Source organism: Aulostomus chinensis, chromosome 20 (assembly GCF_037954235.1).
Source record: "Aulostomus chinensis isolate RoL2024-O1b breed Wild chromosome 20, RoL_Achi_v1.0, whole genome shotgun sequence".
Taxonomy (NCBI): domain Eukaryota; kingdom Metazoa; phylum Chordata; class Actinopteri; order Syngnathiformes; family Aulostomidae; genus Aulostomus; species Aulostomus chinensis.
In genome coordinates, this window is record NC_141339.1 from 1,411,754 (window position 1) to 1,436,883 (window position 25,130).

General features: G+C 48.6%; 2 protein-coding genes and 1 non-coding gene across 6 annotated transcripts; all 3 read left to right on the forward strand.

Moving 5' to 3' along the window:
* The first annotated feature begins 42 nt into the window (after positions 1-42).
* LOC147242165 (small Cajal body-specific RNA 13) lies at positions 43-314 on the forward strand. Its single transcript, XR_015110775.1, has one exon.
* Positions 54-14,368, forward strand: clmnb (calmin b). 3 transcript variants are annotated; one of them, XR_015110699.1, is made up of 11 exons: positions 54-2,536; positions 2,686-2,843; positions 3,222-3,317; positions 3,411-3,494; positions 3,573-3,665; positions 9,114-9,340; positions 9,439-9,632; positions 9,765-9,850; positions 10,498-11,732; positions 13,693-13,856; positions 14,226-14,366. XR_015110699.1 is itself a non-coding variant. In XM_086190220.1 (10 exons), the coding sequence occupies exons 1-10, from the start codon at positions 2,473-2,475 to the stop codon at positions 14,353-14,355; spliced, it is 2,271 nt and encodes a 756-aa protein (XP_086046346.1). In that variant the 5' UTR covers positions 54-2,472; the 3' UTR covers positions 14,356-14,368. The 3 variants fall into 3 exon arrangements, 2 of the variants coding, with proteins under 2 accessions (XP_086046346.1, XP_086046345.1); XM_086190220.1 differs by lacking the exon at positions 13,693-13,856 and having other exon boundaries at positions 2,782-2,843; positions 14,226-14,368; XM_086190219.1 differs by lacking the exon at positions 13,693-13,856 and having other exon boundaries at positions 56-2,536; positions 14,226-14,368.
* Positions 14,369-14,731: 363 nt separating this feature from the next.
* Positions 14,732-24,756, forward strand: LOC147242167 (alpha-1-antitrypsin homolog). Of its 2 annotated transcripts, none has more exons than XM_086190223.1 (5): positions 14,732-14,869; positions 22,781-23,390; positions 23,675-23,945; positions 24,089-24,236; positions 24,315-24,756. In XM_086190223.1, the coding sequence occupies exons 2-5, from the start codon at positions 22,790-22,792 to the stop codon at positions 24,504-24,506; spliced, it is 1,212 nt and encodes a 403-aa protein (XP_086046349.1). In that variant the 5' UTR covers positions 14,732-14,869; positions 22,781-22,789; the 3' UTR covers positions 24,507-24,756. The 2 variants fall into 2 exon arrangements, with proteins under 2 accessions (XP_086046349.1, XP_086046348.1); XM_086190222.1 differs by lacking the exon at positions 14,732-14,869 and adding an exon at positions 21,616-21,767.
* The last annotated feature ends 374 nt before the right edge of the window (positions 24,757-25,130 follow it).

Below are 25,130 nucleotides of genomic sequence, written 5' to 3' on the forward strand. Positions count from 1 at the left end.
CTCTCCTTTCTGCTCTTGTGACTGTGCGTGGTGATGTCAGTCCGTGCAGCCTCGTGACGTCTCCCCGTGCACAGACTGTTGCTCGAGGGTTCCACGAGGCTGCAGACAGCAACTCAAAGAATGACAAGGCGGGACTCCTGGAGGCTCAGGAGCTTCACGTGCGATGTTCCTTGGACACAATCCTGCTTTCCACGGTGGTGACGGCCTTCTGTAGACGTCACCGTTCTTGAAGCAGGTAGAGTGAAATCCGGCAGCCAGATATTGTCTGAAACAGGGGAAGCACTTCCTGTCAGACACTGTCAGCTGCCACACCTGACAAGCTTGAGTTAATGTTCTCAGCTCAGTACACAACCGTGAGCACTTAGAACCCCCTGAAACCGCAGCAGGAGGCTTCACCCGCCGCGCCGTTAAACACGAGTTCCCTGCTGTGGTTCTTGGTCCAGGCCGAGCTGCACTGCAGGGTTAGAACTACCATCTGACCACTGGAGCGTATTCAGCCTTGGATTTGATCACCTGTCAAACCATCTTACAGGCTCGAGGTCCAAGACAAATGACCCAACACATCACAACCAAAAAAGCACATGAAAGCGCGATAAAAGACTAGAAGAAATACAGAAACGCACAACCCAGTCATCTAAAAGGAACTTGAGCCCAGCCGGCCTTGTAGCAGCGTCTCCACAACGTGCAAGCACCGCCGCTGCCCGTGGGATTTATACTCAACCATTAACGACTGAAATGTAGAGTAAATCTAATTCCTGCTCAATTTTCTCATGAATTATTGGCAGAGGGTTTGATTGATACAATTGGACAGATAGGCTCCCTTCCTGGTCAAGTAGATGATGTCACGTGTCCAGGGAGGGGCCAGCAGGGCTGACTAGTTCTGACTCATGACGATGACCCTGATGTCCTGGTGGGACTGCGGCTGCTGCTGGTTTTCATTAATCCATTCATTTCCCAATAACTTCATGAATCATTTAGTCTGTGACTATCAGGAAGTGCCCATCGCTGTTTCCTCCAGTTCATCACATGAATGTGAACCAGCAGGATTTCTTGAGATGAAGGCTCTCAGGCTGAGTGAACGGCATGTCAGGATCTGTTCTGGCCCCAGCAGGGAGTCTGGGGTCTCCTGGTGGAGGGGGATGCCTGCGAGATGATCAAGAAGAACAGCGAGAGAGAGAAACCCTTGAGAACAGGGTGTGACGGGACAGAAGGGCAGAGGTCAGGCAGTGCTTGGATGAGTACGGTGCAGCAGGGGGTCAGAGGAGAGGCTGCGCCAGAGGGACGAGGCCTGGACGACCCTGACTCAGCCGCATCCTTGAAACTTCGACAGATTTACGCAACAAGGCCCCTGAAAGCTCTCGTTCACTCACCTGCCCAAAGTGAATCAAGCAGCATCAGCATATAAGCAGACCGGGAGTCCTCAGGAGAACCAGGGGGCAGAAAAATCCGCTTGTGTATGAGAACATATTTGTGTCAGAGCATTTTGTGACTGGGGTTCTCAGAGGTTCTCGTAAAATCATTGTAAATGTCATGAATCAAAGAAATAATTCCACTATGCTCCTGATAATGCAGTTTTTAAAGCTTCCTTCAGCAGAATGAAGGTACTTTTACACACATTATGGGTCCATCAAAGTTATTATTGGATAAAACTTGAGAAAGAGTAGATTTTTATCATCAGGAGCAGATTATTGTATCATTGTTATTAGAAGCTGTGTAGTTTTACTGTTGGTCTATCAGTTTTACTGGTTAACTTGATGGCATCAGGTGATAAACTCTCGACGGACGACGAGTCTGTAAAAACCTTTGAGTTGCAGAAACCTGTTTATCCGGGACGACGCGATAAATCAGCGCAGCATGAAGTCACAGCCAGAGCTGCTGGAGCGCGGTGGTAGCGGCCGCATGTCACTGACAGACGCAAGAACTTCAACCACTTCATTCATGTACTCGTGACAGCGGCTACAGGCAGAACGTTCAGGGACAGTTTGCACCCGCGCAGCTGCAAATATCAGCCTAATAACTTGGGTTCATGTTATCAGTTGGTACACAGCAAGTTGTATTTCCAGCTCCTTTTTTGGAAAATGTTTGTATATTAGCTAGAGAATTAGGAGTAGTGGAATATTTAGTGTTTCACATGATATCAAAATATGCAGTTGAAATGGTATCGTGAGGCTCTGTTCCTGCTCAGCCCTGCTGCCACGTTCTTTGGACATGGAAGATAAGATCCTAATCTGATTTGAGGGTTCTTGCTGAACCGCCTCCACGGATGGAGTCAGTGAGATTCATGATGAGGTTTCTGTGGGTGGTGCTGGACTTCACCAACACCTGGGCGGAGGCTGCGTGTTCAGACAGGACTCCGTCTCACCGTCTTCATCCTGAAAGTAAAAACCCTTGACGTGCCTCCCGGAGCCTTTTTACGCCTTCTTTTCTGTCTTGAATTGGGATGTGGAGAGTTGTGACAGCGGCTCAGTGAGAATGCAGGACACGGTCAGCTGGGATTCATCAGAGGTCAGAGATCAACATCGGCAGCAGCTTCAAGGTACAGTGACTAATCGTTCTTTGCTAACCTGACCAGGTGTGCTCACCAGTGAGTAAACCAGCAGAGCAGCTTAACAGCTGGTTACCTCATCCAACTTTGGGCTTGCAACTCGTCAGCAGGCTTCTAATCTTCTGTGGTCTGTCTGTTAGCATGTTCAAGTCTGCTGTGTGCTAAGCAGTGGAAACACACCACACCTCGCATGGAAAACTGCACTCTTCACTTCATGGAGTTCTCTGTCCCTTCAGACGAGAGGCAGGCGGTGCAGAAGAGAACCTTCACCAGGTGGATGAACGTGTTCCTGCAGCGAGTAAGACACAAACCCACCGGCTTTTACTGCATGTGGGTGTTTTCAAAGCAACACACCAGCTTTGGGGTAATAAAGTCCAAAGTTTCTCCTCTGTGCTGCAAGAGGGATCTGAGAGCCACACTAGTTAGCTTAGCACAATGAATGGTAGAGGATGGGAAGTGTTAGCATACCTCTGTAAAAAGTCATCAGATGGACATATCTTTAATACAGTCTTTGTATGAATATGATGAGGTTTGTTCATAACAATTTAAAATGAGGAGACACTGTGGTGTTAGAATTAGACACATAGTTAGCTAACACTTCCCACCCACTTCCAGTCATTGTGCTAAGCTAACTAGCCTGGGTCTGCGCTCCCCAATAGTGTTTTGTCTTTTCTAGTGTGACCCTCCAGTTCAGGTGCAAGACCTGTTCACAGACATCCAAGATGGCAGAATACTGATGGCGCTGCTGGAAGAGCTGTCTGGCTGCAAGCTAGTATGAGTCATTAATACAGTACAACTAGATAATAGATTATAGGACCCTGCACACGAATAATGATTTGAACTTTGTTGAAATGTCTCACGTTAGCTTTACCGGTTCAGGACGTCTCCTCACCGCATTTTCAGACTGAGCAACATTTCCACCGCTCTGGCATTCCTGGACGATCGCCATGTGAGTGTGTTTGCTAGTAAGTTAGCACAGTGACTTTGTTTCGCTAACAAATGCATTGAAGTCTGTCATGTCTCTCAGGTGAAGCTGCTGGGCATTGATGCCTCGAGTATTGCTGATGGCGTCCCTGCGATTGTTCTTAACCTTGTTTGGAACATCATCCTGTATTTCCAGGTCTGTCCGTCATGCTCATATCTTGATGTTTAACCTCATTTCTTAACCACGTGTTTGTCCTTGAGCAGGTAAATTAAAATTAAGTAAAAAAAAAAATTGTCACTATAATTATTCTAGTTTTTATTTGGAGGAAGAACAGAAGTGCTTTGAATAACCTTCCATCGTCGTCTTCCGCTTATTCCTTACTAGTCAGGGTCGCGGGGGGGTGGAGCCTATCCCAGCATCTACGGGCGAGAGGCGGGATTCACCCTGAACAGGTCCCCAGTCCATCACAGGGCCAACACACAGAGACAAACAACCATTCACACCTACGGTCAATTTAGAGTCTGGATTAACCTGGTCCCCTCTTGATGTCTTTGGACTGTGGAGGAAGCTGGAGTACCAGAGAGAACCCAGCAGGAACAGGGAGAACATGGAGAACATGGAGACTCACCCAGAAAGATCCCGTGCCCGAGCCGGGACTCGAACCCAGAACCTTCTTGCTGTGAGGCCACAGTGCTGACCACTGCACCACCATGCAGCCCCTTTGAATAACCTTTTTAATGACAAATTAAATACTAAGCATATGTCAATTTGTCTGATGGCTTAATATTATGAATAATAAAAATAACTTTATAAAGAAAACAATGGAAGGTCAATAGTGTAAAAGACCAAACAAAAACAACACAAGCAGTCTTAGAAGAGAAGAGAAGAGAACTCAACTCTCTGCTCAGCATTGTCAAAGGTGTTTTAATTCACCATTTAAATATCTTGGTTGTCATCACTACCAACAAAGCAGAAAACATCATTTAATGACACAGGTTTTCAGGGTCGGGGCTTTGCAGACTCCCTTGCTGGTGACCTCAAATGCAGACCCCTCGTCCGTGGCCACACACTGGTCATCCGTGCCGGTACAGGGCTGGACTTGCTGCCCCACCTTCTCCTTGGGGTTCAGCTCCATATCAACCTGGATGATGACCCTGTCCCCTGGTGCTGCTCCATCAGGTGGGTCATGGACCTCCCTCTTGTCTGATGAGCCAGAATACAGAATCATGTCCTGGGAGACCAGGTCTTTCCTCATGAGGGCTTGGGGTTGCAGGCGGTAACTGGCCAGGCGGTTCTGCATCTGCTCCTGTGGTACTTGATCAGAGCAGCTTCTCCCTCGTCGAACTTCCCCACATAAAACTAGTTTGTATCTGGATCTGTCTCTGTTGAGACAGTGCGTCCCACATGCAGAACGAGATGAGACACGTCTACCTCCAACCCTGGGGCCTGCGTCAGGGCTGCCAGCTTCTCAGACTCCCCCTTTCCTCAGTCAAGCATTTTCAGATGCTGGCCCCGATGGTGGCTGTCTCTTTTAGCACCTGGACTTCATGCTTAAGGATGATCTGGTCCACCTTGGCGGCCTGCTGCACCAGGCTCAGTAAGCATTGGAGTACAACTAACCTGCTTGCTGCAGACAGTTCTTTGAAAGTTTCATTCCTAATGAAACTTTCAATAATATAATAATATAATATATAATAATATAATATTTCCAGCTCCATTGCTGACTACTTTAAAAAATTTTTAAGGTACATTGTTTAATGGTGTTGTAATTATACTATTTTAGTTATTAAAATGCAGTGTAAAATGCAGAGAAGATGACAACCTATAGGAGACTGAGAATCCATCAAGGAACAAAGGAACAAAGAGAGAGGCCAGCAGCAACAGTGCACTGCAACCGCAGGTTGCAGTGCACTGTTGCTGCTGGCAACCCTAACCAACCAACTCTAGCCAACCCTAACCTCAGCCAACCCTAACCCAAAGCAGACCCTAAGCAGAAAGGATGGAGGGAAAGAGAGATTGAGCAGTTGTTGTAGAGGAGGTGCCAACTCCAAAAGCAGTGGAGGAAGGCAAGCCAGAAAGAGAGAGAGGGCCTCAAGCCACTGTAGGGGGAGGTGAAGAAGAGCCTTTCCAACTTGCGGAGGGCAGAGTGTAATCGCCAATATGGGTCAAGGCAAGGCAAGGCAATTTTATTTGTAGAGCCCGTTTTCCCCACCAGTTTGTCTCCAGGCTTCATGGCATCATAACAACATCCTCTGTCCTCAGACCCTCACATCGACTGAGGAAAAACTCCATAGAAAACCTTGAACAGGGAAAAATCTGAGAAACCTCAGGGTGAGGAGGGGAGGAGGATCCCTCACCCAGGACGGACAGACGTGCAGTAGATGTTGGTACAGACAAGAAAACAGTTTACGATGCAGAATGTGAGAACCACGGAAATGTTAATAACAGCTGAAGAAGGAAGCTTCTGGAAGGGGAGGCAGGGAGCGCAAGCCAGTTTGATGGGGGACTGGATGGCAGACTGGTTCATGGAAGGGGAGGCAGGGAGAGCAAGCCAGCTTGATGGGGGACTGGATGGTAGACTGGTTCATGGAAGGGGAGGCAGGGAGAGCATGCCAGCCAGTGAAGGAAGGAGAGTGAAAGAAACAACTTTTTCAAGAACCCCTTCAAGCATGCAAAGGAACTGCTGGAAGACAAGAGGAGTGGGAAACTGGAGATCAATAAGGCAGAGCTGGAGAAGCATATAAGGGAGCAGTCCAGCATTCCAGAAAAATCCACGTCGCTGGGATCTCCGGGTTTTGTTCCTTGCCCAGCCCCTCCAGTCATCCCATACAACACTGCTCTCCTCAGACTCAGTGGTGTTGCAGAAGTGGTCGGGGAGGCAAGAGCAGCCTCAGCCCCTGGTCCCAACAGCATACTGTACAAAATGTACATGTACTGCTCAGGAGTCCCTTGAATCCTGTGGAGCCTCCTTAAAGTAGCCTGGAGAAAGAACAACATTGTTTTGGAGTGGCAGAGAGCTGTGACAGTCCTCATTCTGAAGGAGCAGAACTCCACCACCATTGGCCAATTCAGGAGCATCGCACAATTGAATGTGGAAGGGAAAATCTTCTTCTCCATAATAGCCAAGAGATGACCAGCTACCTTACAAGTAAAAACTATATTGACACCAGCTGCCAGAAGGCTGGTGTTCCTGGATTCCCAGGGTGTGCAGAACACTCAGCAATGATCTGGGAGCAAATCCAGAGGGCAAGGAGAGAGAAGAGAGACCTGCATGTTGTGTGGCTGGACCTCATCAACGAAAACGGGTCTGTCCTGCACCAACTGATCAACTTTGCCTTGGATTTCTTCCACATCCCAGACTACATGAAAGACATGGTGGCCAAGTACAAGAGGATCGATGAGCTCGTAGACTGGGCGAGGATGAAGATCAAGCTGTCCAAGTCACAAAGCCTGTCTCTCAAGAAAGGGGTCAGACACAATCACACCACCTTCACCATAGGGGGAGAGGAGATCCCATTGCACTCCTATCTGCTGCCTTGGGCAATCCTACAAAGCAGAGCTCTCTGACAAGCAGGTGGGAGAGGAAGTGAGAAATTAGCTTGCAGATGGCCTGAACAGGCTCCATCAGAGCCAGCTCCCTAGCCAGTACAAAGTATGGTAATATCAGCACATACTCTACCATTGGGTGATGTGGCCACTGAAGCTTAGCTTTCCTCTGTGGCAAGCAAGCTGGATGGGTTGGCAAACTCCTTCATTGGGGCTGCCAAAATGCTTCTCTGACATGGGCCTCTTCTGACGTAACACACTCCAGCTGCTGCTACACTCCATAGGCCTGGGTTACAAACAGGAAGCTGGGATGGTTTTGTAGCTGAGAGTCTTCAGACCACCTGGTAAGGGCAGTAGACATCCAAGTATGAACAGGAAGCAGGGGGAGAGCAGATGAGGAGGTAGACTAGAGAATCAGCAGACTGAAGCATCACAAGGTGGTCGGCAAAGTTCAGCTGGACTGCACAGATCTTGGCTGGACAGAGACCCGCCTTTTCTGGTCAAAGGCCTCCAAGCAGGATAGGAAAACCATGGTGATGACCAAAGTGACCAGGACTGAGCAGGAACGCTACACCATCAAAGCAGTATCCCAGAACTGGCAGGGAGGGTGGTCAGAATGGGAAGGCATCATGGAAAGCCCAATGGCATGGCCCAACCTGTGGAAGACCCCTCTGGCCAGGATCAGCTTCCTGCTCCGTGCAACTAACAACACCTTACCCTGTCCCCAAAACCTCCACCTGTAGTTTGGCACTCAAGAGACCTGCCCCCTCCACAACACCATCAATGCCAGCCTCTAGCACATCCTGTCTGACTGCAAGATGGCACTGGTGCAAGCATGCTACAGATGGTGACACACTGCCAACTTGAAGAAGCTACCAGAGGTGGTGGAGGTATGTCAATGGTATGCAAACAGTCAGCCAGCTGCACCAGCAAGACAAACCATCCAGTTTGAAAGGGCTGGCGAGAACATCCATGCCCACTCCTTGAATATGAAAAAGCTTCTCTTGCCAGGCAGCGATTAGAGCATGAAGACAGACATTGGGAGGAAGCTACAGTTTCCAAGGAAAATCGCAGAAATATCACTATGGCCAGACCTGGCTAGTCAAGTCAAGTCAATTTTATTTATATAGTGCCAAATCCCCCCCCAAAATAAAAAAAATTATCTCATGACACTTTACAAGTAGAGCAGGTCTAGTACCACACTCCTTCAATGAATTTACAGCCAACCCAACTGACTGGCTTGTAAGATGGTCCACTTGGTGGAGCTTACTGTTTCATGGGAGGAGGGTCTGAGGCAGTGCACAAGAGGAAATAGGCAAAATATGCAGACCTGGCAGCAGAGTGCAGGGTGGCGGGCTGGAAAGCCATCAGATACCCTATGGAGGTGGGGTGCGGAGGCTTTGTTGGCTCCTTGACCTTTCACCTGCTCTGAGACCTGGGTTGAACAGGAGCTGGGCATTGGAGAGCAATGAAGGACCTGGCAGAGGAGGCTGAGAAAGGCAGCTTCTGGTTTTACCAGAATAAGAGAAGGATAGGAGTTGGGGGCCGAGCAACACTTAAGGCGTCAGTGGGGTTGGCAGGGAGAAGTCCCTGCCATCGCTCTGCCACCGGTCGATGTCCTTGGGTTAAAGGAAGGGGAGAATCCCTGGGTTCCTAGCACTTCTGTCTCTACCTGCCTGGTTGTGTTACCGTCCCGCAGGTATTGTGTCTCCATCCTGTCATCTTAGTGGCAATCTGAGTCTGACCAGCTACCACCAATCATCAGCAGAGCTTGTCCTCTGGGGCACTTGCTGCTGTTTTGTTTCCAAAAACAGCCTTGAGCTAAGGAGGCTAAGAGCCTCCTAGCTTTTGTCTCTGCAAGGAAGGACTGTGGTTTAAATTGGATCTGGTCTTGCAACTGTGTTTAACACTGTGAGTAAAAGTCAATTTTTTTGGAAACTCCTGCCCAAGTGTATCCAAAGAACCCGTTTGTTCTTTCCTTGGTTGTCATTCCCAGGTGTCATTAACAAAATCAAACCTCTTTCCACTTGCAACCTTTTGTAGCCGTAGTGTATTTATATGAATGTTTGACACACTAAAGCTTGAACTCTAACACAGGTAAAAGAGGTGATGGGGGGCCTCCAGAGGCATTTGTCTGCCAGCCTCTCCTCCTTATTAGTGAGCAGTGACCCCTCCTCCAGTGACCTCTCACCCCAGCAACATGACATTGGCAGCTGCTCCAGCAACACCCTGCCAAGAAAAGGCAGAAAGGCTGCCGGGGAGCCAAAGTACCAGGGGAAAGTAATCAATACTCTCCTGCAGTGGGTCCAAAGATGCACATCAAGGTGAGTTTGATCCAATCACGTCCACAGTGGTAGTAGTCTGAGGGACGCCCTGAGCCCTGAGTGGGACGCAACTCTGAGCTTTGTTTGTATGTTGTCAGGTTTGGAGTAGAAGTGCATGACTTTGGGAAGAGCTGGCGGAGCGGACTGGCTTTCCTGGCTCTGATTAAGTCCATTAATCCAGCTTTGGTTGACCTGAAGGAGAGTCTGTCAACAGAGCCAAAAGAAAACACCCGCCAGGCTTTCATGATAGCTCACCACAGTCTGGACATACCACCTTTACTAGAGCCTGAAGGTAAACATGGAACATGGAGGACAAAAATGACTGGCAGGAGTGTGTGGGATGTTCATTTATAGGGAAATATGCAACAGCAGGAAGGTCTCTACGGTAACAGATGACTATGCTAATGAGACTTTCTGTCCACAGATGTGACGTGCACCTCCCCTGATGAGCAGTCTATCATTACCTACGTGTCCATGTTCACAGGACACTACGCAGGCATAGATCAGGAGGTCGGTGTGGCTTGTTTGATGCATTATACGGGAATATTGAGGCTTTGTAGGAAATTTAACGATTAGCTCTCCAGCAGTTTGATGGTGTTAGCGTGAGACGGGCGTTTTTATGGTGAAGGCCTTCAAAGTTGATTTGTTTGCTCAAACGGAAATTCTTTTGATCGACAGTCCAGAGACGAGGTAGCTGACATTGGCAGGTGTCACTGAGAAGAATAGCTAGGAGATGTGGACTGACTCCAGATCTGGTCCAGCAGCCAGCTATGCACATGTAAACAGTAGAAACTGCTAACCTGCCTCCACAATATATATTTTTAACATATAATATAATTAATTTTCTGCACAGACCCCAGGAGGCTGAGAGGTGGTGACCAGTCAGTAACAGAGTTAAGTCCTCATCTCTCTGAACAGATTCTGCACAGAAATGTAGTTATTTGACAAGATTTTGAGTGTGGAACCATTCTGCTGCTGATAGTCGGACTAATTCTGACCATGAGTGATGAGACGCGTCGGACTGAACCGATCTTTGAAGGAGACTAATTCTGGCTACACTGAAGTACATTGAACAAATAGGCTGGTTAGGTTGGATGAATAATTCCACTGTAACTGAGTGGCACTGTGTAACCACCTGTCTACATCTCGCACTACAGGAACAAATGAAAGATTTTGAGGTCAACATTCCTGAGATACCAAATTTTGGGTCACTTGAATCAGTCAGCTTTGGAGAGACCATTGCTGAGGACCCAGCTGCCCAAGGTTTGCTGCAATGCCTGGCGAAGAGCAGCGAGCAGGAACTCTGGAAACGTTGGGCCAGAAGATCCTCAGGAGGCTCCCGTACCACCTCGAAAGGCAGACATCTCTTACAGCCACCCAGTCCTCTGGATGCAGGCAGTGTCAGTCCAGAGATCCGGTCATGGATGGAGGGAGGCCCAGCGGGTCAAAGCAGCAGCAAACCCCATGGAGACAAGAGCTCTTTCTCCTTGAGCTCTGAGGAGGGAATCTATACCTTGTCAGTGCTGGACTCTGAAGAGGAGGACGCTGACGGCTACATCCTGGATCTGAGCAGAGAAGTTTTTACTCCCTACAGCCATCTGAGGAGACAAGTAGCCAGGGTGGAGGAGGAAACAGCAGAAGAACTGATCCTGAATGGGCAGCTGGAACAGTCCAAACATCTGGGCTGGTCTGATGGATCAGATCGTAGTGCACATCCACATCGGGATGGTTCCCTCGCTCATGTAGATGAGTTTCAAAAACTGGAGGTTGATTGGGACCAAAATAAAAGCAGCATCAGAAAGGAGGAGGAAGAAGAGGAGAAAGAGGAGGAGGAGGAAGAGGAGGAGGAGGGAGTCGTTACAGGACACGTGGGCAATTGCAGTGGAGAAGAGACCAGGAAAGATGAGAAAGAAAACCGTCTGGTGGTGGAAAATGATGAAACTCTATCACTGGCTATAAAAAGATGGAAGACAGAAGAGGTGAGTGAGGAGAGAGAACAGAGGGAAAGAGTAGTGGACAAAGATGAGGAGGAGGAGGAGGAGGAAGAAGATGTGTTGACCCTGAAGATAGGTCAGAATAGACGCGTGAGGACAGAGAGAGATGAAGAGGATGATGTAAAAGAGAGAAATCAAATGATCCTGATGGAAACTGGGATAATTGAGCAGCGAGAGTGTGGGGTCAGACGCAGGCGTGCAGGAAAAGAAAGAGCTGCCAGACTGCCAGATCTGATGGAGGATGATAAAGATGAAGGGGAGGAGGAGACTGATGAAGAGCAGAATTCATTTGCTTATCAGACGAATAAAACGACTGATGAGAAAGAAATGGAGGGTTGTGAACCAACAACAGACGACTCTGATGGAGGCCCTCGTAGTGATGACGGCACGTCCTCCAGGTAGGTTGGTAGCTTTTACTACAAATATGAAAATACTGCAAATTGGCTGTTCGTTCTGTTTATAAAATGCACGCAATGCAGTTTGCACTGACCTCTAGGGGAGCTCTCACCGCAGCCAGAGCCTCTGTCAGCAGGTAAACGACCCACCAAAGCAACGTGTTCTTCCTCCGCCATGTTACCCCCCCCACGCACCAGGGTGGGAAAAATTGGTTGCATATTTTTTGCGTAATCCTGTACAACAGACAAGAGAAACTAAAGCTTTGTAGAGGGGAACTGACTTAAATGTGACTCAGAAGCAGAGAGGAGCGAGCTGGTGACATGTTGCTGATGATCAGTCAGTTGCTACATTGTTCCTCCGCTGCTGGAAACCTGGATGTTTCTTCTCTAAACACCTGGAGGCTGACAGAAGCTTCAGAAACTCTCCCTAATGGCTCCTCAGCATCTCAGTCTGAAAAGCACCTCGTAAATCTGCAGGAAGTTCTTGGCAACCGAGAGAATTCTGAAGTCACTGAGAATCTCAGCATGGCTGCTGCTGCTGGCGTTCCTCCTTGTACTCATGCCAGCATTTCAGAAGTATTCAGCAGTACTTTTAGAGAGGTATTACCATGATCCTGATGTTCTCAATGTTCCTTCACTTCTTCCTTAAACTATGTTCTTGTGGACTCTTTGGTTGTCTCTCCTGTTTAGGGGGCGTTGCTTCACGCGCCGCCACCCGAGATGATCAATAATCGTCATCATTGTGTGAGAGTCGCTGACAACGAGCTGAACTAGGCTGTATATCATTCTTTGACTCATGTTAAATCAGTGACACTTTTATTTTGAAACTTTTATTTGAATGTCTCTGCAGTCTAATGACGTCACAGGAAGTTTTAGTGTCATTCAGGAGAACGCCGATGGTTTGAGACAGCCAGCCTTGTTCTTGGCGCTGGTTAAATGTTGAGGGGATGTTGTGGGATTTGTCAAATGAAAAGGTTCATACTGGAGCTGAGACACAGCTCGAACAGCTTCATCCACTCAGCTCGACACTCTCCCGCTCACGTCCTCCTGCTGTTAAAAGACTACGTACGTTCTTCCACTTGGAGAATTCTCGCCGTGTAGGAGTCCGAATAGAATAGAATAGAATAGAATGCCTTTATTGTCATTATTCCAGGTACAATGAGATGCAACGCTGCTCCTTAGGATGTGCACATATAAATAGAAAAATATACATCGACACATATTTACACTACTATACCTACTATAGGACTAATACTGACACAACTGTACATAGATTCTGCAAAGACATGAGGACATGTACTTATACATATAAGATGTATACATAGGCTGTACAACTGTAAACAGGCTTGTGCAAGTCCCCCTGTGGGTACATGTGGAATGAATCCAGCGCAGGAGGCGCTGAGACCAAACCTGCTATTCCAAAGCTTACAGTTTATACGTTTTTAAAACTTTTAATCACCAATAACTTGGATCAAACACACAAGACCAAGATCAAGACTCGATGAAATCCAAACTCTTCACGCTGAAGGCAGAAATCTCTCAAACAAAAGAACAAGATGACAGTAGAAGCTCAAAGTCTTGTGAGCATCAGTCGAGTCTGCGCTCCCGGAGGATCCTCTCGCTTAAAAACCCCAACAACGTCAACCTGAAATCAGACGGGATCCTCGACATCCCAGTGTTTAGCATGACGGACTTACAGCTCCTCAGAAACCAGCTGGCAGAAAATATGAGAGCAGTAATAATGAAGGGAATTGTAGCAAGCCAGTGATTGTATTAGTTCTTTCCTACATAGTGGCAACAAAGTGCTTAACTGAAAAATAGATAAATGGAGTGAACAAAAAGATTAAGATGCATAACTGCAAAAAAAAAAGTCCATGACAAAGTGAGAGCTCATTTAGAATTGATTGCACAGTTTAGACTTTGAATGTCTCCTGGAAGTTCATTCCAACTGTCCTGAATGCAGCACGCAAGGTGATGCGGCGTCTTTCTGGAAGGTTCATGGAATGGAAGTCATTTGTCAGTGACACTGGCAGAGATCTGAGGACTGGTGGGATCCGCTCAGCTCTCTGGTCCTGCACTGGTTGAATCTCCTGGAAATGAGAGCATGAACGAGCCTTTCTAGATCAGGTGAGGACACGGATCCTCTGCTTCTCCACCTAACCTCAGAGTCACAGTCTTCTAACTTAGTTTTAGGCCTCAAACAAAGGACTCCTCCTGATGTGCAGCCAGACGTCTGCCCATGGTTCTGAGGACAGTAACCTCAGTCACGTGAGGACTTCTAGAAACACAGAGCAGCAAACAGGACCTGTCAGTCTGTCGGCGTCATGAATGAGCTCCTGAGCTGGAGTTCCAGCAGCTGGAACACCTCCGTGAAGGTCCTGGGGAGGCCACGCTCCCTCAGTCACTAGCATGTGTAGGATGATGATTTTATTGAGTGCTGGGTGAAGGGTTCATGCACGCAGTCACACTACACATGACCTCTGCTTCGTCCAACAGTGATGGAGCTGCTCGGTCCGGTGACGTCGCCCCGCCGGAGCTGCAGACGCTCCTGGTCCTTTGGCTGCTGCTCTACTGCTGCCTCCTCCTGCCACAAATGAACCTTAAGTGCCCTTCTGATGCGTCTTAACCCAGTTTCAGTGAATGAGCCAGCAGAGGCACCCAGGCCTGCTTTGACTCTTCATCTGTGCCACCAAAATGTCCCTCAAGACAAAATTGAACAATTATGTTTGGTTTTCTCAGGCAAAACGAATGATTTCTCTCACAGGTTCCAGATGAACTCATGTCACTCAGATGCTCACCTGCCTGGGTCAGCACTAACGCGGTCGTGAGGTTTTACAGAGTGAAGCTCAAATTTGTTTGATTTTGCTTCTGGTAAACTGCAGTAAGCCTAAGTGGCCACGCGGTGGCAGTGCAGCCTCAAGGCAGCAGCTGTCTCGCCTGACATGCTGCATCATGTTGACTGCTGGGAGTCCCGCAGGACCTGCTGTTTCATTAGAGGCTGTATTGACACGGGGAGATTAAGCTGGTCATATTTAATGAGCACTCTGACATTTGGGATTCTCACTGTCACTCGGCTCCTCCTGTCTACTGTTTCGTAGGTTTCATCTCAGCCACTCTGATAGTCCCGTCTCATTAAGGAGGTGAGCTCTTTCATTACATCTTTATGAATATGAGATATACAGCAAATATTCAGGCAGTGCCATAAACCTCTCACACAGTGGAAAACTGTATTTATAGACCCGGCAGACATGTTTTCCACACTGCCTTTGTAAGATGTCCTGCTGCGTACACGCTGGATTTAAGCATGCATCGGTTGCATAAGTGTTCAAAATCCATGTTGACTTTATTAAATGAGTATGTCTTGTCCTCGCTGTCCACCAAAATACACACACACACACACACACACACACACACACACACACATTTCATTGGTGGGGACTTTCTAAGAAACATGCCGCCATTGTTTGCTTGGAGCTCAGCCCGTGGGTCAAAAGCTCAGCCTGAGAGATCGATACGCTTTCAGCACCACCCCCGCACTGAGCAGCAAGAACAGCACTTCCCCAAAGCAGGAGTTTGGCCTCCTCATGTGGGATCAACCTGCGGCGTCTCCTGAATCAGGCTGAGAAATGTGAGAGAGGAAGTAGTGAGGTGTGTAGTTTCACCAGGCGCTGGGCACTGGGAAGGAAAGTAGAGCTCAAGCCTTCAACCCGGCCTTGGCCTTTGATACCAGCAGTGACCTGCTCACCAGAACCACTGCTGGGCCTGCGGTCCATTAGCAGTAACAGCTCAGCATCCTGCTGGAGCGCAGACTCGGGGTGGTGATGCTGGAGAAGCTAGAGCAGCTGTCAGGGCAGAGGTCAGGAACTGAATCTGTGAAAGTTAAAGCAGTAATTTGGGCTCATGCTGAGGTGCAAGTGTGGAGTGGAGGAGCTGCAGATGAGGAGCCCTCTGATGCTTCCTGTAGGCTCGGTGACTGACTTGTACTGCAGGCCCTGATTTACACCATCCCAAGTCCCCATAAGACACCGCTGCACTGCAAGTGCACGTTTCATTTTGTAGGAAACAATACACAGATAAAGTGTGTGACTGACAGCACGCACAAACATGGTGGAGGCAGCAGTGTTCAAACGAGGGTCACTTGTGTTTAATGGTGGCGACCAGCAGCCGGCGAGGGAGGAAGAAGAGGAGGAGAGACGTAACGACTGTGAAGAAGAGCGAAGGAGAAGAAGACGAATGCTGATCTCACTGTCTTTAGTTTGGTTAAAGGCCACAATCAGCGGACGGACAGAGAGGAGCCACTCTTACTTCAACTTAAGATAAAAATAGAGAAGAGAGAATAAATGGAATGTGATCAGATGGCGCACGACTCCTGTGCACCAGTGGGATGGGCAGTAGGTTGGTTTTTTTCCTTGTTCCTGCGTCAGACCAACAATGTTAACACAAGTGGTCGACGTGTCCTCCTCGCTGCAGTGACAGCAGCCATGTGGGCCAACCAGCAGCTTCCTTTGCACAGACGCAGGCAGCAAAGTGGCGTTGAGGTTTGGTAAATCACAATGTGCTAAATTCTCCTGGTAGTTTCACTCTCAGGTAAAATTGCCCCTTGTTGCACATCACCAAGGCGAGCGGTGCTCACTGCCACCTGCATTTGGAGGACACGGTCCCCCACCAGCACAGGATCTGTTTGTGTTCTTCCTTGAAGTGAAATCAAGTTTGCAGGTTTTTGTCAATCAGGCCTGATTTGTGCCCTGATGAGTCACAACCTTGTACCTGACGGACAAACACTGCCTGCACAGAGAGAATTATACGACTGTGGGAAAAGCCTGGTGTTGCTGGTCATCGTCATTGCTGCTGACATTGTGGAGAGGATTTTTGATTTTCCTACATTTACGTGAGGCGTGTGGAGCCTCTGACAATTCAGATTTATTTTCATATTTCGTCTCAAATCAGATGCCTTTATGAATGACACAAAAATCTGGGGGCGGCCCGGTGGAGCAGTGGTCCTCCCTGTGGCCCCCCAGCAAGAAGGTTGTGGGTGGAGCCCTGGCTGCAGCACGGGGTCTTTCTGGGTGAGTCTCCATGTTCTCCCTGTTCCTGCTGGGTTCTCTCTGGTACTCCAGCTTCCTCCACAGTCCAAAGACATCAAGAGGGACCAGGTTAATCCAGACTCTAAATTGACCGTAGGCGTGGCTGGGAGAGCCAATGGTTGTCTGTCTCTATGTGTTGGACCTGCCATGGACTGGTGACCTGTCCAGGGGGAAGGCTGCTGGGATAGGCTCCACCCCCACCACCCTCAACAGGAGAAGAGGGAGAACATGGAGGGATGGATGGATTGATGGATGGATGGATGGATGGATGGATGGATGATGGATGGGTGGATTGATTGTTGGATGGATGGAGGGATGATGGACAAAAGTCACGTTAATCATTCATGTATAAATGTGCTCACAGACCTTTGGTGCCTCCAAAGCTCAATGTCTGAAATCATGTTTATGTGTGAACCACTGGAGGAGATGCTGCTGCTGAGCTGCAGGACCTGCAGGACCTGCAGGACCCGGAGGACCTGCAGGACCTGCAGGTTTGTCGGAGCCCAAATGGCTCCTGACTTGTTCTGACTTGTTGCATCTCTATTTGAACTTGGAAGTCTGAGAATCAAAGTGCATGAATGAGCCGAAAATGGTGCTTCACGGCTCAGCGACCTGAAGCTCAGCTGGTTTAGAGTCCGACTGCTTGAAACAGGAGGAGTGAGCAGTGGGAACCTACCTGCTCGCTCTGGGTGCTTCTGGCTTGTTGCACGAACATTTTACATTCCTAAATTTCTTTTTGAGCTGATTGGAAAAGCAATGATTGTTTAGCATGTGGAGAGTTTTAGAGAGGCGAGTATTAAATGGGTGAGTTCATCCAAATTTCAGTTAATGCCATTAAATCGTCTCACCTCCCCGGTGCTATCAAGCCAAAGAGTTCTGATTTTACATTCTCAAGTTTCTAGAGATCTGTAATTTTGCAGTGCAGTTAAAGTAACAGAAGTTTCATTTGGTGCTTGCAGCATTTTAATTGCCTCTGACTTTAAATTAAAAGTTTACAACATTATGTTTCTTTTGCGCCTGGAGTCAAATCTGTCCAAATTGAGGTCAGTCAGACGCCACCAGAACACCGTGACAAACGCAGCTGAAGAGGGAAGAAGAGTCCTGGACAGACGTGTGAGGGAGAGAGAGAGCGGCCCCTCAGACGTGGTGGGCTCACTGGAAGCAGCGCTGTTGCAATGTTGGGTGAAGCCTCGGCAGTGGCTCACTCCAAAGGTTAGCATGTAGCGTGTGTACAGTCTGTCCTCTGTGGAGGCTGTGCTCATGTACATTGATCCATGTCAGGGATGCCCTGGCGGCTGCTTCCATGCAGTCACTTGTTCTCTGTTGTTCAGTTGCATGACAAATGAAGGCGAGTGGATCTCAGTCAGCAATAATTCCTGCTCTCTGTCGTTCAGTGAGCAGAGGCCTGCAGCCGCGCTCCCACAAGCTGTAAGGAGGCAGCTCAGAGCAAACCATGAACTCTCTGACTGCTGTTTTCACTGAAACACAGTTCTGTTTCCCCAAGTTCCAAGAGAGGGAACGGTGCAGTTTAGAGAGCCTCCTGAAGGGAGATTCCTCACTGTAGCGGCAGAGGATGGTGACAACAGGAACAATAGTCAGAAAGCACTGGTGCACACGTCTGCTCCAGGAGCGAATTCCACTTCTCCTGCTCTTTCTTCTTCTTCGCTCGGCCGTACCGTAGCAGCGTTTCAGTGAAAACATTTGATCAGAGCGTCATGGCAACAATCCCAGGTGTGTTGCGTGCGGCACCCAGGCTGATGTTGCACTGATGTTTCAGAGAAAAGGTTTGGTGTCATTTTTAAAGAACCTTGAACTTGATCATGTTCATGATGCTCCCCTGCGGTTTGAATGTTCACTCAGACAAGTCGGTCCTCACAGCGAAGGAGGGATGGAGGGAGCTGAGCTTCCAACCAGAACCTCTCTGCTGCTCTGCTACTGAGCTGGTACTTGTACTTTTACTCTGAAGTATTGCATGTGACAGCAGATGTTAAACTACTGTCAAAAACACAGTTTTCAAGAAAAGAAAGACAAGAAAAAGAAAAATTTTCCTCATAACATCTGCCAGGAACTCAAGATCTCAAGATGATTGGTTCACAGGCCGAGCTACAGGGATCCTGGGGGGGACTGGGAGTTCGCCCTTCCGTTTGCGGTTTTGTGGGTTTGGCGAAGGCCAACAATCGAGCTCCTCAGGAGAAACAGGAGGAGGTGCAGTGTGGGGGGAGGGGGGTCCTACTTAGGCCCATCCCGTCTCTCTACGCCATGGAAGTCAGTAGTCTTAGTCTAGTTGTGGGGGGGTTGTACTTTGGTTGGCTGGGGATTGCATAATTGCTTTTGATGATGACATGATCCTGATGACATCATCAATCTGTGACCTTCAGGTCTCACTGGACTCAGGGCTGGGATGACGATCAGCACCTCCAAATCTGAGGTGGTGGTTCTCAGCAGGAAAACGTGGATCATCCACCTCGGGTAGGAGACGAGTCCTGGCCCCGGGCGGGGGAGTCAAGGTCTCTCAGGATCTCGGGTGAGGGACTACGGACCACGGGGTGGCTGGAAGATCATGTGTTTGCTCTCGTCAGGAGAGCTGAGCCAGAGGACAAAGTCTTCCTTCAGTCTTGGTCCTCCTCTCACCTGCAGACATGACATCTGGGTCAGGACCAGAGAGCAGGATCATAAACACATGCAGCTGAAGCGGGATTCCTCAGGAGGGGGCCGGCGTCCCTCTGAGGGAGGAGGCGAGGACCTCAGTCGTCTGTCAGGGACTGGGACTGCAGCCGCGGCTCCTCAGAGACAAACCAGTTCAGCAGGAGTGTGGAGGAAGAGACGTTCAGTCAGATTTAAAGCTTTAGAGAACACGAAAGTGACAGACTTGATATTTGCTGCCGGCCGAATTTGTGAACGTTAGAGAACGCTTGGGGCTGATTTGGATGGATTTAAAATCAGAGTTTTAAAGTTTATATGGTTGCTGCAGCGCCACCATCAGGACGATTGGCCCTCAAAGCTGTTTGCATAGGATGAGTTTGCTTTCTTTTCATGTGAGCTTTGATTTCTTTGGAGGGAATGATGAAGGCTGCCAGGCAAAATCTAGCAGGGTCATCATCTCTCTGTGTATATTCTTGATACAATATCCCCCCCCCCCCCCGCCACCCCAGAACTATTGATCCTGCAGATATCCGACTCTCCTTTTATCTGTCCCTCCTCTGCCACCATCATACAAGCTGGCCTTGCATCATATTCTGCTTTATATTTTTCATCCTCCGTGTTATAACATTTCCTACAAAGGCAGTTACATTTTCCTCCAAGTGGTGAGGAGGCAGTTGGCCTTTTTTGTTTTACTTGCAATTTTCCAAACATTACAGGATGATTTATAGTTTATTTCTCCTTTTTTCACATAATGATGAAAATGAATGACATTTAAATGGTGGTAATTCATCCCTGTGACTGAATCTCTGCTATTCTTGCTGACATAAAGCATTCTTCTTCCATTACAAATGCATTTTCTCTTTGGTCTCCCTTCTCACTCTGAAACCCATTTCCCTCTGTAACGTCTCCAAATTGTCTTATGCACTTATCGGAAATTGCTTTGCAAGAAAATCGAGGCTTAGATGCCAAATACAAAGAAAACGCTCATTAAATTTGTGGCACATTTTCACACTGCAGTGGGGTTTAGAAACTAGTTTATTTTTCTTTTAGCATTCGACATCCTTGTGGAGACGTCACTGATATTTGGACCATCGAGGGGGGGGGTGAATGTTCGACAAACACGAGCTTCACTGCAGAGAGTCAGCATATTTGTGGAGACGCAGTCAGCTGACGGCTGGAAGCTTCCCGTGTGTGAGCAGGTAGGGGGTGAAGCACCAAGAATGAACAGCCATTTTCAGGAAGCTGGCAGTGTCTGACCTGCTGGACGCAGTGATGACACGATCAAACACCTATGACTTTATGAGACGCAAACCTTGGCCACGTCCACACTGACACCTTCTCGTACTGGACTGATGCTGACAGCGCTTGAAAGAGATGACGAGGTCATAGTTGGTGAAAAGATAATGGGCGCCAGCCTTCGTTATCAGTGATTACGTCAACACGATTAGCAGTTAAACTGTTCCAGACGCCCCCAGACGGAACTCTGTATCCACTGTTGTGGAGGAAGTGCTCAGTGAGGGGTCTCGTGCTCTGTGTCTTCAGAGCAAGGATGGAGGGAGATTTGTTCTGGTGCTAAAACACTTGAATGGACTGAAGTTGTTTCTGCTTTGACATGAATCCGCTTTGGGAGCAGATGTTTTCTGAGCAGTGACACAGCAATAATCGATTTTGGCCACTGGGGGGCAGCATAACAAACTGTAAACACAACACTCATCGCTACAAGGTAGCCAAAGGGAAACTGCTCTGTCCAGAGGTGAAGAAAATTTGCAAGATGCAAGTAATTAACTTTATTTATATTTCTCATTCTGAAGGTTACAGTTCTTTTTAATCTTCTCACCCCGAGTGAAGTCATTGCATCCACGTGCAGCGTGTCAGTGTGACAGAATTACAACCTGAATCGAGTTCAGTGTGTTCATTAAGGTATCGAACCACGTGGGATGTTACAAAGTAACTGTGCCCTTTTATGTTTGTCATGGAGCCAAATGGACGATGCTGCGTCGCTACCAGGAGCTCAGTGAATTTATTCCTTTTACATTTCTAGTGTGAATATCAGCGCAGTGACCCACAGGTCAACTTCTGTATGCTGACAGTGGTGCGACTCCCAGTGTGACTCTGATGACTGTGATGCAATTAGCAGACCAGTTGGTCTTTCTCCATGCTGCTGTTACATCAGGGGCGATACTGTATCTCAGCACAGGACAGAATAGGAGGCTGGTTAATGGTTGACCGGCCTGGTCAGCTGACGCTCAGAGCTCCTGCATAAAACGGCAGCGTTTCTGGCCGTCCGTCTGCAGCAAAGAGGACATTAAAGGTAAGCGAGGTGATTTATTGCAACAGCCGAACTTTTAATGTATTGAATCAATAACTCCTGTTTATTGGCAGAAATCTGCTGTGAAGAGAAATGGTGACAAAAATGTATTGATAAGTTGTTAGATGCTCTTAAGGAAATCATACCTTCACTGTGTCCACGCAGAGAAAATACCTCAGAACTTGAGCCGCGGGGAGGGCGAGGGAGACAGCATTTGAAGCAACAAATGAGTAATTTTTTAAAAAAATGCAATTTTTGGCTGCAACACTGCCGAATAAGGTTTGGTGGAAATCAACTGCATAGCTTTTACGTAACCCTGCTCCCGGCAAGGTGGAGCAGTGGTCCTCACTGTGGCCCCCCAGCAAGAAGGTTGTGGGTGGAGCAGTGGTCCTCACTGTGGCCCCCAGCAAGAAGGTTGTGGGTGGAGCAGTGGTCCTCCCTGTGGCCCCCATCAAGAAGGTTGTGGGTGGAGCCCCGGCTGCAGCACGGGGTCTTTCTGGGTGAGTCTCCATGTTCTCCCTGTTCCTGCTGGGTTCTCTCTGGTACTCCAGCTTCCTCCACAGTCCAAAGACATCAAGAGGGACCAGGTTAATCCAGACTCTAAATTGACCGTAGGCGTGGCTGGGAGAGCCAATGGTTGTCTGTCTCTATGTGTTGGCCCTGCCATGGACTGGTGACCTGTCCAGGGGGAAGGCTGCTGGGATAGGCTCCACCCCCACCACCCTGAACAGGAGGAGAGGGGGAACATGGAGGGATGGAGGGAGGGATGGATGGATGGATGGATGGATGGAGGGATGATGGATGCATGGATGATGGATGGCTGGATGGATGGATGGATGGATGGATGGGTGGATGCTCTCAGACAAAGACACACCACTGCTGCCACCAGACCACTTACCTGAGTAGTTTCACTTTCTCTGACCACAGGTCCTTCGTGGTAGAAGTACATGTGTGTATTCGTGCTACTCTGAGCCCCTGTGGGGAAGCCAGTCTAACCTCTGATGTTCCCTTGACAGGCTACAGAGATGCATGGGATCTTTGCTAGTTGTGCACTAGCCCTGCTGCTGGCTGTAGCCGCGGCGGACCACCACGGCGCTGAACACACTCATATGGGTGAAATGAGCTGCCACAAGCTGTCTCCTCCCAATGCTGACTTTGGCTTTGCCCTCTACAAACGGCTGAACACCAACACTGCTGCTGGAAAGAACATCTTCTACTCACCACTGGGCATCTCCACCGCGCTGTCCATGCTGTCCACAGGGGCACGTGGTGAAACCCTCCGTCAGCTCTTCTCCACCCTGGGCTACACCGACGATCAGACTCAGATCAATGAAGTGTACGAGCATCTCTTCCACATGCTCGGGCACAGCCAGGGGGAGCAGCAGTTGGATATCGGCAACGCAGTAGCCGTGCGCGCCGGCTTCACTCCTGTGCAGAAGTTCGTGGATGATGTGAAGAAATACTACTCTGGTGAGGTCTTTAACGTCGACTTCACCAAACCCGATGAAGCTGCAGCTGAGATTAACGCGTACATCGCCAGAAAAACTCAGAACAAGATCAAAGACCAGGTGAAGGACTTGGACTCTTCAATGGCCATGGTGCTGATCAACTTCGTCTACTTCAGAGGTAGGAAACTGGAAACCTTTAACCCAGCACACTGTGCAGGTGTCCAGGAGACTGCTCCACAACACAACCAGTCATTCAGGTTATTGTTACCCAGTTGAAACTGTCAATCAGAGTCAGAAACAGCCACCAGGCTCTACTTCCTCTCTGTAAGTCTAATTCAAGAGTTTGTAGATCCTACTGTGTGTTGGAACTGTGAATGAGGCCCATCGTACCTATGAATGTTCGAGTGCTCATGATGTCACGTCTGCTGAGTTGGTCTCTGTTGCCTTCGCTGTCTCCTGCAGGTCAGTGGAAGAGACCCTTCAATAGCAGCCTGACCAAGAAGGAGGAGTTCCAGGTGGACGAGGCCACCAAGGTGGAGGTGGACATGATGAGGAGGATGGGTCGCTACGACACCTACTACGACGCTGACAACCACACCACCGTCATCATGCTGCCCTACAAGAGCAACACCTCCATGATGATCGTGCTGCCCGACGAGGGCAAGATGAGCGAGGTGGAGGGGTTCATCAACAAGGACTACATCAAGCACTGGCACGACTCGCTATACAGGCAGTAAGAAAGAGCTGGATGGATATGAACGACAGCTTAGACTCACATCTTGGTGCATGTCGGGCAGAAAGTTGAATATTTGATCCGATTGACACGTCAATGATCAATACAGGTGAGTGTTCTGCAGTGACTCTGCTGTTTCTCAGGTCTGTGGAACTCTACCTGCCCAAGTTTTCCATCTCGGCCGACGCCTCCCTGGACAGCATGCTGAAAGAGATGGGAATTACCAGTGCTTTTGATGAAACGGCTGATTTCTCAGGGTTATCTGAGGAGATAAAACTCATGGTGTCGAAGGTAATGTGGTGACTTTGCATGTGTGTTACGGGGGTTTCAAGTGTAGGACTCTTTGCTAGCTCCTAGCTTCCTCTGCAGGTGTCCCACCAGGCTGTGCTGAGCGTGGACGAGACCGGAACGGAGGCTGCAGCCGTCACCACACTCGAGGTCATGCCCATGAGTATGCCTCTGGTCATGAAACTCAACAGACCCTTCTTGACCTTCATCCTGGAGGACTCCACCCGCAGCATCCTCTTCATGGGCAAAATCAACAACCCCACAGCCATGTGAAGGCACAGTGTTCAGTCGTGACACTGCAGTAGGTTTTAGTAGCTCCTTTTTTACCTCATGCAAGTCGATAGCAGTAAAGTGAACCTAGCCTGGTGTCCAGTTGTCTCTCTCTAGTGTCCAGCTGACTGTTGTGTATGATAAGGTTAGTAAAAACATTAGTACATTTATACATCACTCTAAGCATCTGTTCACGCAAACGTATGCTGTAGCAACATGCTTCAAATTTGAATAAAGACTTACCTTGACAAAATGCTGTACTGTTTTATTTTAATCCTTCAACAAATACACAACACAGTGTTGACAACATGTAACACCAGCAGAATGAGGCTGCAGCTACCAGGTCCTCATAATCACCGTCACGCAGAGCCCAAAAAGTCTGAATCCTGTGTGAGGGAAGAAGAGCAACAACTGTGCGAATAGTTTAATGAGTCCTCGGATGCAGTGTGTGACGTCTACACTAGAATGATGTCACAAGCGATTAATAATACTTTACATTACATATTTATAGGCGGCCCGGTGGAGCAGTGGTCCTCACTGTGGCCCCCCAGCAAGAAGGTTGTGGGTGGAGCCCCGGCTGCAGCACGGGGTCTTTCTGGGTGAGTCTCCATGTTCTCCCTGTTCCTG